At 41.8% G+C, this 14,909-nt stretch overlaps 1 protein-coding gene across 2 annotated transcripts in view; it reads left to right on the top strand.

The window, feature by feature from the left end:
- LOC124612679 overlaps positions 1-11,617 on the top strand; it is a 70,681-nt gene extending 59,064 nt beyond the window's left edge. For both annotated transcript variants that reach the window (XM_047141008.1, XM_047141007.1), the window contains exon 5: positions 11,022-11,617. In XM_047141008.1, coding sequence (XP_046996964.1) covers positions 11,022-11,249 — 228 coding nt within the window. In that variant the 3' untranslated portion in view covers positions 11,250-11,617. The remainder of the gene's footprint in view (positions 1-11,021) is intronic.
- The last annotated feature ends 3,292 nt before the right edge of the window (positions 11,618-14,909 follow it).

Raw genomic sequence — 14,909 nt, 5'->3', positions numbered from 1 at the left:
GTTGGTCCCGTTCTTGCAAGATCTTTTTCCGGCCGCAATAATGTCGGAGCTCTGATGTTTTACCGCATTCCTGATATTCACGGTTCACTCGTGAAATGGTCGTGCGAGAAAGTCCGCACTTCATCTCTAACTGTGAGATTCAGTGTCCCATCACTCGTATGCCGACTATAACACCACGTTTAAACTCACTTAAAAGTTGATAACCTGCCATTGTAGCAGCAGTAATCGATCTAACAGCTGCACCGGACACTAGTCTTAGATAGGCGTTGCCGACGGGCAGCGCTATATTCTGCCTGTTTACATATCTCTGTATGAATATGCATGCCTATACCAGTTTCTTTGGCGCTTCAGTATATTATGTAACACAGAGATTTAGGAAACAGTTTTTAAATTGTGAGACATTTCCAGGAGTAGATGTTGACTCTGACCACAAAGTATTGGTTATAAACTGCAGATTAAAACTGAAGAAATTGCAAAAAGGTGCCGGCCAGGGTGGCCGAGCGGTTCTAGGCGCTACAGTCTGGAACCGCAAGACCACTACGGTCGCAGGTTCGAATCCTGCCTCGGGCATGGATGTGTGTGATGCCCTTAGGTTAGTTAGGTTTAAGTAGTTCTAAGTTCTAGGGGACTGATGACCTCAGAAGTTACGTCCCATAGTGCTCAGAGCCATTTGAACCATTTTTTTGCAAAAAGGTAGAAGATTAAGCAGATGGAACCTGCGTAAGTTCGAAGAACGAGAGATTGTTGGGAGTATCAGAAAGAGTATTAGGAACTAATGACTAGAACAGGAGGCATGAATACAGTAGAAGATGAATAGTTAGTTCTGAAAGAAGAAGTAGTGGAGGCAACGGAGGATCAAATAGGTATAAAAAGAAGGCCTAGCAGAAATCCTTGCATGTCGCAGGAGATATGGAATTTAACTGATGAAAGGAGACAATATAAAAATGCAGCAAGTAAAACAGGCAGAAGGGAATGCAAATGTCTAAAAAAATGACACTAACAGGAAGTGCAAAAAGGCTAAAAAGAAATGGCTAGAGGACGAAAGTAAGGATCTAGTAGCATATTTCACTAGAGGAAATATAGATACAACTTACTGGAAAATTAGCGTTTGGAGAAAAGGAAAGCAACTGTATGAATATCAAGTGCTTATATGGAAACCTAGTTCTAAGCAAAGACGGGAAAGCAGAAAGGTGGAAGGAGTATATAGAAGGTCTATACAGGGGCGATGTTCTTGAGGACAATATTATGGAAATGGAAGAGGAGGTAGATGAAGATGAAATGGAGATATGATACTGCGTGAAGAGTTTGACAGAGCACTGAAAAACCTAAGTCGAAACAAGGCCCCGGGAGCAGACAATATTCCATTATAACTACTGATAGCCTTGGGAGAGCCAGCCCTGACGAAACTCTACCATCTGGTGAGCAAGATGTATGAGACAGGCGAAATACCCTCAGACTTCAAGAAGAATATAATAATTCCAATCCCAAAGAAAGCAGGTGTTGACAGATGTGAAAATTAGCGAACTAGCACTTTAATAAGTCACAGTTGCAAAATACTAACAAGAATTCTTTACAGACGAATGGAAAAACTGATAGAAGCCAACCTCGGGTAAGATCAGTTTGGATTCCATAGAAATGTTGGAACATGTGAGGCAATACTAACCCTACGACTTATCTTAGAAAATATATTAAGGAAAGGTAAACCTACGTTTCTAGCATTTGTAGACTTAGAGAAAGCTTTTGACAATGTTGACTGGAATACTCTCTTTCAAATTCTGAAGGTGGCAGGGGTGAAATACAGGGAGTGAAAGGCTATTTACAATTTGTACAGAAACCAGATGGCAGTTATAAGAGTCGAGGTGCATGAAACGGGAGCAGTAGTTGGTAAGGGAGTGAGACAGGGTTGTAGCCCATCCGCGATGTTATTCAATCTGTATATTGAGCAAGCAGTAAAAGAAACAAAAGAAAAATCCGGAGAAGGAATTAAAATCCATGGCGAAGAAATAAAAACTTTGAGGTTCGCTGATGACATTGTAATTCTGTCAGAGGCAGGAAGGGACCTGGATGAGCAGTTGAACCGAATGGACAGCGTCTTGAAAGGAGGATATAAGATGGACATCAACAAAAGCAACACGAGGATAGTGAAATGTAGTCTAAATGAATCGGGTTATGCTGAGGGAATTAGATTAGGGAATGAGACACTCAAAGTAGTAAATGAGTTTTGCTATTTGGGGAGCAAAATAACTGATGAGGATCGAAGTAGAGCGGATATTAAATGTAGACTAGCAATGGCAAGGAAAGTGTTTCTGAAGAAGAGAAATTTGTTAACATCGAGTACAGATTTTAGTGTCAGGAAGTCGTTTCTGGAAGTATTTGTATGGAGTGTAGTCATGTATGGAAGTGAAGCGTAAACGATAATTAGTTTAGACAAGAAGAGAATAGACGCTTTCGAAATGGGGTATTACAGAAGAATGCTGTAGATTAGATGGGTAGATTACGTAATTAATGAGGAGGTATTGAAGAGAATTGGGGAGAAGAGAAATTTGTGGCACAACTTGACTAGAAGAGGGGATCGGTTGGTAGGACATGTTCTGAGGCATCAAGGAATCATCAATTTAGTACTGGAGGGCAGCGTGGAGGGTAAAAATCGTGGAGGGAGACCAAGAGATGAATACACTAAGCAAGTTCAGAAGGATGTGGGTTGCAGTAAGTACTGGGAGATGAAGACGTTTGCACAGGATAGAGTAGCATGGAGAGCTGTATCAAACCAGTCTCAGGACTGAAGATCACAACAACAACAACAACGAATTGTAAAGTCATTGTTGTAAAACACTAAAACGAATTCTTACTGACAAACATAAAAGCTGTTGAAGTCGACCTAAGTGGACATCACTTTGGGTTCCGGGGAAAACTAAGAACACACGAGGTAATACTGCCCTTACAACTTGTCTTAGAATATGGGTAAAGGAAAGGCGTACCTACGTTTATAGAAATTGTAGATCTAAAGAAAGTTCTTGGAAATGTCAATGGAACGCAGTCTTTGAAATTCTGTAGGTAGTAGGGGAAAAATACAGTGAACAACTTGTACAGTACGAGACGGTGTTTATAAGTGTCGAGAGCCATGAAAGGGAAGCAGCGTGTGAGACGGGAGTGAGACAGGGTTATAGCCTAACCCTGATGTTATACAATCTGCACATTGAGCAGACAGTAAAGGAAACAAACAAAAAGCAGGAGTAGGGATTAGAGTTCAGAGCGAGGCCGTAAAAACGTTGAGGTTTGCCTGTTATATTGTAATTCTGTCACCGACATTAAAGGCCTTGGAAGAGCAAATGAACGGAATGGACAGCGTCTTGAGAGGAGGATATAACAACAAAAGCAAAACAAGGAGAATCGAATGTGGTCGAATTAAATCACAAAAATTGGCTCTGAGCACTATGGGATTTAACATCTGTGGTCATCAGTCCGCTAGAACTTAGAACTACTTAAACCTAACTAACCTAGGGACATCACACACATCCATGCCCGAGGCAGGATTCGAACCTGCGACCGTAGCAAATTAAATCACATGATACTGGGTGTATTAAGTTAGGAGATGAGACACTAAAAGTGGTACATGAGTTTTGCTATTTGGGCAACAAAGTAACTGATGATGACCAAAATAGAGAGGATATAAAATTTAGACTGGTAAGGGAAAGAAGAGCGTTTCTGAAGAAGAGAAATTTGCTGTCATCGAATACGGATGTAAGTGTTAGAAAGTGTGGAAGGTATTTGTGTGGAGTGAGGCCATGTATGGAAGTGGAATACGTACGATAAACAGTTTAGACAAGAAGAGAATAGAGGCTTTGTAATCTGGTGCTACAGAATAATGATACAGATGAGATGGGTAGCTACCGAATAGAATTGGAAAGTCAATACATTTGTGGCACAGCTTAACTAAAAGAAGGGACTGGTTGACAGGACACATTTTGAGACATTAAGAATCATCAGTTCAGTACTGGAAGGAAGTATGGGGGGTTAAAATCGTAGAAGGAGACCAAGAGGTGAATGCAGTAAGCATATTCGGAAGGATGTTGGTTGAAGTAGAGAAACATGGAGAACTGCATTGACCAGTCTTCGGACTGACGACGACGACGACACTAACAACAACAACAACAACAACAACAACATCGTGGGTGACGAGAAAGACACGCTTGCAACATTACATGAGCAAATGTTTGTGTCTCTCTGAGTATGTTGGTACGTGTGTTGATGCAGCTTCCTTGTAATTTGGTGTTTAGAAAGAAGTTTTCAAATCGAGGTTGATGGAAAGTCTTGCGTCTCTTTTCGGCTTTGGCAAATGAAAATCTCCTCCCAAGCATGAGAATCTGTGTTTTCCTGTGGTCGAGGAAAAAGGGAGCCCACTCTGTGCCCTACCGAAGAACTACTGCAGAAGTTAATGAAGGCATATACCAAAGCGCTACACACATCTCCCATGTGTGATAACATGGCGCACCTTTCGCAGGTCTCCTTAGGGGAAGCTCACAGACTTGTGCATTTGAAACAAAGTCTGAGATCTGCCATCCACATCCTCAGTTTCAGAATCATCGTCATCAATATCATCATCATGTAACTGATCGGCACTAGTCTGTCCAATCTCAGTGTACGTGCAGCTGTTTACTCAAAGGAATATGTGTCATTGTGATAGGCCATTATTTGAGTGCTCTCTCTCTGGGAGCGACACGGGGAAATTTTAAGGTTCACCTATCCCAATATACACAACATAATTGCTAAACTTGTACTGGAATAGGGATATTGTTGAAAACAGTATAGTTGGTATAAAAAATTGTGATCGAATAGCAAATACGAAACGAAGGTTGCTAATGGTAATCCATATATACACTTATTTCATATTTACTAAGATGGTATCTGTTCTTTCGGACATGTCCGAAAGAACAGATACCATCTTAGTAAATATATAGTTAAGGCTCACCGGCTACATGACCATCTTCTTCTTCTGTGCGAATGCACAAACAGTGCCCGAACTCTTACGGGAATCGGCAACGCGCCGCGAGTAATGAGTATAATGGGCGGGGCACTACGAATGTAGTGCGGGACAATACGTTGAGAATGTGGGTTTCGCGTGCCAGAGTTAAATCCCTGCAGCCGTGCTATCCTCTGTGTCCTCGGTGGCTCAGATGGACAGCCGACACGGTAGCCGAGCGTGTTCGGTCAGAGGGTTTAGCTACCCTCTGTAATAAAAAACTGAGTTAATGGATCAACAACGAACTTAAACGGATGTCTTACGACGTCCGCCCCGAGCAGATGCAACGAAAAAAAGTGAACATGCAAATATAAGTTGCTACCTCATATAAATTTGTCAGTTAAGTGACTGCCTCCACATGTATATATATTAGAGTTCACACGTTATTAGCAGTCAAATAACCATCAGTTGAAATGTTTCAAATACAGCACGTGGACAACACTACACCTTTTTATATGCGTTTAAAATGTAAGAATTATAAAACCGGTTATGCAGCTGTCTAAGTCTGATGCTAGAGATTTATTACATTACTGAGTTTTAACTGCATTCAGGCGGTAATTTATTACCCCACGTGTAACTCTCTTGCTTACAATTCCGTTTCTATCGCAAAGGTACCAATCCGTTTCCGTATATATTTAGTACCGGCTGTGCTTTTGCACTACGCAGGCGCGTGCTAACCAGCGACCATTATTTCCGTAGGTACGTACCAGTCGGGGTCGAAATCTATTACACGAACTTATATATATAATCTGGTTATTTTTATGGAAAAAGAGCGTTTCAGTAAGAGAATCAAGACGGTGCGTCGACACCTTATAAAACAACTGAGCATGACGTTGATAATGGAAATATCAAAGAAAGGAAAATAATTCATGAATTTTATAGGGACTTGCATAGTGCAATGGACAAAGGTCATTGCAAAAATTTTGAAAATGACAGAAAGGTTGACGAATCTGTAGTGCAGGTAAAAGTGGGGTCAAATCAGCCAAAAAGTCAAGGCATTACGGTGCCACAATATGTCCGCACCCTAAGGGGCACAAAAACTACCAAAACATTCTCTAAATGCCAAAAATACATGTGAAAAATTTGTTTCTTTCTGTAACGAAAAGTTGTATGTCTTGATTGCGAAGAATGAAAATAAGGCTTAGTTGATTCTTGCATACACCTTCTGTCATTTTCATTGAAACTCATTGTTTATTTTTTCTTGATAGTGTACTTAATTGACCATTTTTTGATCTCAGCACGTATTTCTCAACGAAGTTGAAGTGAGCTTTCTTTGTTTTCTAACGTAACTCCAAAAAAATTTTTTAAGAGCCTGACGTTAATGTAAGAGCCTTAATTGTTTGTACGATCACGTTTTTCTATCTTCATAATGATTAATTTTTCATAAGTAGAAGCTGTCCTTTTATTCATGATTTAATAGTTCAGAGAAAAATATAAGTAAATAAGATTCATATGGTTTTCGTTTTGGAGTTGGAACCTACCCCATGAAGTACTAAATAACAAGTACAGCTAAAAAGCTTAACTGCGATCTCATCCGCATCCACGTAGAGAGAAAACTTCTACAATCTGTCTTGTGAAGTAACCATAGTTCTTCTGCATACCGCGATTTTCCCCAGAGTCTTCCCTTTTGTGCAGGTGATCTAAACCTTCAGAGCGTAGTTCCTGGAGCATAGCAATTACTTAACGTCACGTTCCGACAGAGCACATATCACACTCTAACAGTAGGTCAGTTTTCAGTTTCACACTTCACATGTTTCAGACGACAACAGGATACACGTTGACCGTAGCATAATTATGTGTAGCAATCAACCAATCACAAGTTTCCGTTCCACCAAAGTATTCCTCCTGTCAATGAATCTACAAGTGTCACTAATAAAATATTCTCGGGTTTCAAGCTGGCTTAGTTGGGTAACTGCTCACGAGCTTTCCGGCAGAGATTTCCTCTGTCATCGTCAAGTGGTTGACAGTCGAGTGAATACCACTGGAGTGCTTACGTGGCTGCGCTGCCACCAGTGACGTCAGTGATGCCAAGTCCCGCACCACACACGGCAATGTTTTGGTGGTGCGCTCGCCGCGCCAGATTCAGCTCGCCAACCAGAGGACCCCAGGCACCACTCAGCTGCAGTCTACCGTCTTTATTGAGGGAGATGTCCGACATTTTGATCTCTATTGCTTAATTTACTACAGTATCTCAAAAGCCGTTGGTCCGCTTAATAATACAAGTATCGTCGAATGCAATTCGGTGTCCCTTTTCCAAGGCATGCTCCACTACAGCCGATTTCTCTGGATAGCGAATGCGGAACCACCTTCCATGTTCTTTGCGGTGCTGTTCAATAGTGCAGACAATCTGACCGACATAAAACTGCCACACCCTCAAGATATATTCCAGATGTTCCGAGGCCTACACTTCTTTCATGGGCTTCATTAGTTTCCGGAACTTTGCTGGGGGCCTGAAGACTGTCGTTTCCATTTTTCTTTAGAAGCAGGCTAATCTTCCCTGTTATTGAGCTACAAAACGGTAAAAACGTAATCTTCTTCGTGTATTATTCGGAAGCCTTCTGTTTTTGCTGCTGAGATGAAACTGCCTGCGTAATTTGTCTGTTGTTGTAACCGTTTTCCTTGAAAACTTTAAGTAAGTGGATTAGTTCCAGCGGCAGCTATTGGCGTCTGAGACAGCTTCAGCTCGATGTACCATGTTCATCAGTACATTTATGTGCTGGGTGGTGGTAGCTGGTGGCGTGTATGTGGGCTCCCGGTGAACACTGTGACCGAGACCCCTACTGGGTTTACGGTGGACAGGAACGTGCAGGGAATACAAAGTTACAACAACAGACTGTTATACAACAACAGACAAACTTCGAAGGCATTTCTATCAAAGCCGCGAAAGCAGAAGGCCTACGAAGAGGACACGTTTTTTGGCTCAAAACAGGAAAGGTGAGCTGGCTCCTGAAGAAACACAAAATCGACACAATCTTCAGGCCCCCAGCAAAGAGCCGGCATCTAATGAGGCCTACCAAAGACGATGTAGGGCTCACAACGTCTGGAATAGATAAAATACCGTGTGGATGTGGCCGTTTTATGCCGATCAGGCTGTATGCGCTATTGAACAACACATAGAACATGAAAGATGTTTCCACCTACGCTGTCCAGAAAAATTGGCTGTAGTGGAGCATACACTGGAAAACGGACACCACATTTCATTCGACGATAATTCTATTAGTAAATGGACCAACGGCTTCTGAGACAGCGTAATAAATTAAGAAATATAGATCAAAATATCGGACACCACCCTCAATAAAGACGGTGGATTGTAAGTCAGTTGGGCCCAGGGTCCTGTGATTGGTGAGTTGAAGCGGGCGCGGCGGTCCCGCTACCAAAACATTGTCGTATATGGTGCGGGACTGGGCATCAGTGACGTCACTGGTGGCGACGTGGCCAAGCACGGCGCGGCATTCACACAGCTGTCAACCACTTGACGATGACAGAGGAGATCTCTGCCGAAAGCTCGTAGGCAGTTACCATTTGACACGGCTTGAAACTTGGGAACATTTTGTTAATGGATATCGCAGAGAGAGCATGCATTCGTAGATACAAGTTTCATCACAATGATAACAAAAATATTATGACCAGCTACTTAATAGCAAGTTGGTCCACATTTGTTCTTGTGGTTGCAGTTGCTGTCTTTCGATCACGGGACCCCGGGTTCGATTCCCAGTCTCGTTGAGGATTGTTGCCGGTCGGAATGGGGTGTGTGTGATGCTCTCAGTAACATTTCAGCATCTTCATCAACGCGCAGTCACGAAGAGGCGTCAAATAAAGAAGCTTGCACCAAGCGGCCGAGCTCCCCAGAAGTAGATTCACGGCTAAATATGCCAGACGAACTTCTCTTTTACCGCATCTCGTGCCGCCAGCGCCACAAGTCGGCGTTGAATCTCGCGGAGGGCATTGGTCTTAATGTTTTGGCTCATCAGTGTGTCTGTTGTGTGTGTATGTGTGTGAGAGAGAGAGACAGAGAGAGAGAGAGAGAGAGAGAGAGAGAGAGAGAGATAGGTAGAGAAAGAGAGACAGAGGGTATGGAAGGGAGAGAGAGGCTGGCAGAGAGAGAGAGACTGAGAGCAGTGGGGGTAGAGAGAGATATTGACAATGGGAGACCAAGACGTTAGGATCACGGATTTACTACAAATTTTGTACACTTTTAGTAGTCGGTTAGGACAACATAACGTGCGAGTAGCAAGGCGTACTACTTTGGCGATTTCGAGAAAATAGCAAGAGAAGTCTTATGCGTCAACGTTGTACCGGTGTGTTGCGACTCTTGAGTGCAAGATGGCGGCGGTCATATGGTTAACCTTGAAGTTGCGTAATCGGTGGATCGCTGGATTGAGTAGCACTTTTTTTATTTTTTTATTCACATTTTTTCATCACTAGTCATATTATTTCACACATATTACATTTCAAAGGTAATATGATGAAAATAAGCGTGTATTTGCAAGAACTTGAATTTCCAGTGATATTTGGTTGTTTGCAAATTTTCTTATTACCAAAACAAATAGGCCTATTATATTTATAACTATCAACAAGTAAACGATCAAACGCATTACGTTTTTCTGAAAATTAAGCCTGGTATGATTAGCGAAGACCGTCTTACCTGTAATCGGGTAAGGTACCGAGAACTGCTTTGCAGCAGAATGCTTGGATCAACGGATACAGGTTTCAGGGACGAGAGACAGACTTGGAGACCCCAAGTCAAACATCGATAAATAAAAGTGTAAATGACATCATACAATATGCCGTAATATGCCATAATATGAGGTAACGTCGCACATGCTTTCAGCATTACAAATTGCAGGATGATATTTTTCGTACAGAAAAGGCATTATTACATCGTATGAATGCAGTTTTAACGCACGCACAAGGAATCTTCGGAGTTTCCAAGGAAAATCAAACCTCATTAACATTTTGAAAAAATTTCTCTTTCTTCCGCCAATTTGGATCCAAATTATGCGTAGTGCAACATTTTATTGGTGCTGAAAATTTGCGATGTACGATTGGATGTACTTTTATTACACCTTCACGAAAAGTAATTTGACGAAATAAATCTCGGGTGAACAGCCTGGTATGAGTGTGCATAGGACACAATATTTCGGCAATCGACCATGTTGCCATCATCAGGTGCGTTCATTGTCAATCAGATATGAAGAAATTTGAAGGTGCTTGAGATAAAGTTTTTGAGTTGCCTATAGAAATAAAAGTCGCACAATATTTGTTATATTAATAATAACATTGAAAATTCAATAAAAGTTCGTGCAAATACACGTGTCTTTTCATCCTATTATAAAAGGTTCAAATGGCTCTGAGCACTATGGGACTTAACTTCTAAGGTCATCAGTCCCCTATGACTTAGAACTACTTAAACCTAACTAACCTAAGGACATTACACACATTCGTGCCCGATGCAGGATTCGAACCTGCGTCCGTAGCGGTCACGCGGTTCCAGACTGTAGCGCCCAGAACCGCACGGCCACCCCGGCCGGCCATCATATTATATTTCAAATGTAGTATGTGCGAAATAATGTGAGTAGTGTCGAAAAAATTGTAACTTAGAGAAAAATATGACCGGGACTCGATCCAGGGATCGACCGATTACGGAATTTGAACGCTAACCACGTGACCGCCGCCAGTTAGTGCTCAGGTTCGCATCGTAGCGGTACATCACTGGCGCGCACAACTTCTCTTGCGATTTTCTCTAAATCGCTTAAGTAGTACGCCTTACTCCTTGCACATTTTTCCTGATGGGCCGTCAGAGGTGTACAAAATTCGAAGTTCATGCGTGATCCGAAAGTCGTAGCCTCCTCTTGTGAGAGAGAATTTCTGTAAGGTGAGATATGTAAATTTTGTTATATTTATTTGAGAAGCAGTTTATGATTCTACTACTTATAGCCTCATAAAAAGAAGCTCCTTCCAAGGAAATGGAATGAAATCTAACGCCACTTTTTTTTTCCAGAGATCGACATCGCAGCATCAAGATGCTTTCAGATTCAATAATCGAAACGAACTGACCTTGACCCCTTCGTCAAGGCCAGGAAATGGGATCTCTAAAAGCGAACCCAAAGTTCTAGGGAAGTCTGACGCTGATTCTACAAAGAAGTTCGGCATTCAAAATGCGAAAAAGTTTATTGTAGCAAAACATGGACATGATAAATCTTCTAGGGTCAGCCACAGGAAGATTTAGTCTTGAACTCTGGGCACTGGATTGCAACCTGTAGTGATGTAGTCTTGAAGTATTCTTCTTCTGTATAAACATACAGCTCACTGTGACGTACTACGTTGCGTGACATATTTACATAATTCAACAAATGAGTAGGTTTTGAGAACGTGCAGGAGACTGTAAACGAAAAATTTAAAAATCTGTTGTTACGTTATATGATTTGTTCCATAGATACATAGGACGAAGAATATGTAATGAAAAAAAGAATATGTAATACATATTTACAAAAAAACTGAGATTGCCAATGTTCCTTCAACAAATCCTGGGGGAAATGGCACTCGTGGCGGTGGAATTGATAAAATATCTGAAATATATTTTCATTTCAAGCGTAATAGCATACTTGTTTCAAACATATAAAAGTAATTAACAATGGAGTGCTTAAGGTAATTCTTAATCTATTATATCCACACATCATTAAACTGAAAAACCTTTTCAGCACTTATTTATAACATTTTTTTCTTTTTCTTTACGTTGGTCGCCTTACTGCACTGAAGATGAGCGGAAGTCGGATTTCACTTAATGACTACGTTATCTGACATTATGAACAGTATTTACACCACCTGGTTCAAATGAAATAACTTAATGTGAAACACGAGATCGCGCAGGGGTCCTGTAACAATGTGACAATGATGTAAACTTGAGGAGAACTATAGCACTGCTGACTAGGTGGCTAGAATATCTGGTCACCTGCTGTTCAGAAATGCTTATTTAATGATACGTTTGGTGCGCAGCCCATCATCAGAACATCAAAAACAAAAGTCTTCATATAAAGTGTAGAGTCCCATGTGTCAGCTATCAGCATCAGTACTCAACTTGAGGAGAATAAGTCTTCATGCTGTGTATGAAAACTTCTGGTTTTGATGTTCTGATTAGTCAGTAGCTTAGAATTTTTGAACAACTAGTGACCAATTAGTCTAGCGAGCTGTTCAGCTGTGGCATAAGGCTCCTCAAGATCAAAAGAAATATTCATCAACAGAGTAGAAGGAGCTGCCCACCAATAAATCCTGTAGGTTCCTCTCATACTACGCTTCAGTTGCAGCTAATCTAATTATTCCTACTGGCACGTTATTGAAATTGTATGTTCCTGAATAAGGGTCACTTTGCTGAACCAGAGTAATTGACTTGAAATATTTATGTAGATCATTCTTGCTTCTAGTACTGATCTCATGAACAGGACTTTTGGTATGAGAAAAAGGTATATCGAATTTCATTAAAGAAAAAAATATATTAGGAAGCAGTAATTAGTTCCCCCAATTCCTTGAACAAGCCTCTGCAGAACGGTCTTGACTTCACACCACAAATAATTCATTTAACATGCTTTTTTGGTCATAAAACTTAAGCTTGGACTGATTAACTACAACAAAAGTGGTCCTGATGACATTATGGAATGTAAGTAAACGAAATACGAGTGTTTGCTCTTTACAGTTTCTGGCAGCTGCATATAAATAAAGATTTACTAAGGTAGTTCGTCAGTTCCGTTGTTTGTTCCTCCAGACTGAATTTGTTATCCATTGTAATCCCAAGAATTTAACACTGCTAACCTCCTGACTGTCACTCCCAAATTCTGAACTACATGCAGTGTTAACTACATGCAGTGTTCCTTTTCAAAGATTAGTGATAATGTCTCTGAAAGTTGAAATGGCAAAGTTCATAGAGCTGGGAGTGGAAAGATGCTGAGAAAAAAATTAAAAGACTTTTAACAATATTTGTTTGCCTTAGCGGCGTTCTAACATTAACAAAATAAACGATGAAAAGCCATCATAAAACATTTAACAGATGCCACAATGAAGGTGATAATTCAGGTCGTTAAATACTTAGACATTTTTAAAGTTAAACGCACACAACTTGCTTTACAATACGGGAATAAGTTTTAACAAAATTTTGAGCAAGAACAACAGACGATATTACTCTCAGTTTAAAGGACCGAAACAAATACTCTATGTGATCAAAAGTAACCGGACACGTGGCTGAAAATGAGTTACAAGTTCGTGGCGCCTTCCATCGGTAATGCTGGAATTCAATATGGTGTTGGCCCACCCTTAGCCTTGATGACAGCTTCCACTCTCGCAGGCAATTGTTCAATCAGCTGCTGGAAGGTTTCTTTGGGAGTGATAGCCCATTCTTCACGGAGTGCTGCACTGAGGAGAGGTATCGATGTCGGTCGGTGAGGCCTGACACGAAGTCGGCATTTCAAAACATCCCAAAGATGTTCTATAGGATTCAGGTCAGTACTGTGATCGGGTAGTCCATTACAGGGATGTTATTGTCGTGTACCCAGTCCGCCACAGTTGGTGCATTATGAACAGGTGTTCGATCCTGTTAAAAGATGCAATAGCCATCCCTGAATTGCTCTTCAACAGTGGGAAGCAAGAAGGTGCTATAAACATCAGTGTACGCCTGTTCTGTGATAGTGCCACGCAAAACAACAAGAGGTGCAAGCCCCCTCCATGAAAAACACGACCATACTATAACACCACCGCCTCCGAATTTTACTGTAGGCACTACACACGCTGGCAGATGACGTTCACCGGGCATTCGCCATACTCACACCCTGCCATCGGATCGTCTTATTGTGTACCGTGATTCGTCACTCCACACAAAGTTTTTACAATGTTCAATCGTCCAATGTTTACGCTCCATACATGCCAGGCGTCGTTTGGCATTTACCGGCGTGATGTGTGGCTCATGAGCAGCCGCTCGACCATGAAATCCAAGTTATCTCACCTCCCGCCTAACTGTCATAGCACTTGCAGTGGATCCGGATGCAGTTTGGAATTCCTGTGTGATGATGGTCTGGATAGATCTCTGCCGATTACACATTACGACCCTCTTCAACTGTCGGCGGTCTCTGTCAGTCAGCAGACGAGATCGACCTGTACACTTTTGTGCTGTACGTGTCCTTGCATGTTTCCAATTCATTATCACATAGGAAGCAGTGGACCTAGGGACGTTTAGGAGTGTGGAAATCTCGCGTACAGACGTATGACACAAGTGACACCCAATCACTTGACCCTGTTCGAAGTGCCGGCCGGAGTGGCCATATGGTTCTAGGCGCTACAGTCTGGAGCCGTGCGACCGCTACGGTCGCAGGTTCGCATCCTGCCTCCGGCATGGATGTGTGTGGTGTCCTCAGGCTAGGTTAGGCTTAATTAGTTCTAAGTTCTAGGCGACTGATGACCTTAGAAGTTAAGTCGCATAGTGCTCAGAGCCATTTGAACCTTGTTCGAAGTCTGTGAGTTCCGCGGAGCGTCCCACTCCGCTCTCTCAAGATGTCTAATGACTACTGAGGTCACTGATATGGAGTACCTGGCAGTAAGGTGGCAGCACAATGCACCTAATATGAAAAACGTATGTGTTTGTGGCTGTACGGATACTTTTGATCACATACTACACATCTGTTCATTAAAGATACGGTAACACATGGCGACTAAGTCGAGGTTAGCCCAGATAGCGTTTAGTCTCTTCATTCAGCTTGGGTCAGGAATTCTAGAAAACACACACACACGCACACACAAGAAAATTTGAAACCACATGGGCCGAAGCTAACACCAACAGAAATAAACTGCAATTCGCAGTACTGTAATCCCGTGAGACGCTTTCAGGTTTTAACTGTGGCTCGATAAC

This window comes from Schistocerca americana, chromosome 4 (assembly GCF_021461395.2).
Source record: "Schistocerca americana isolate TAMUIC-IGC-003095 chromosome 4, iqSchAmer2.1, whole genome shotgun sequence".
Taxonomy (NCBI): Eukaryota; Metazoa; Arthropoda; class Insecta; order Orthoptera; family Acrididae; genus Schistocerca; species Schistocerca americana.
This window is presented reverse-complemented; position numbering and strand designations above follow the sequence as displayed.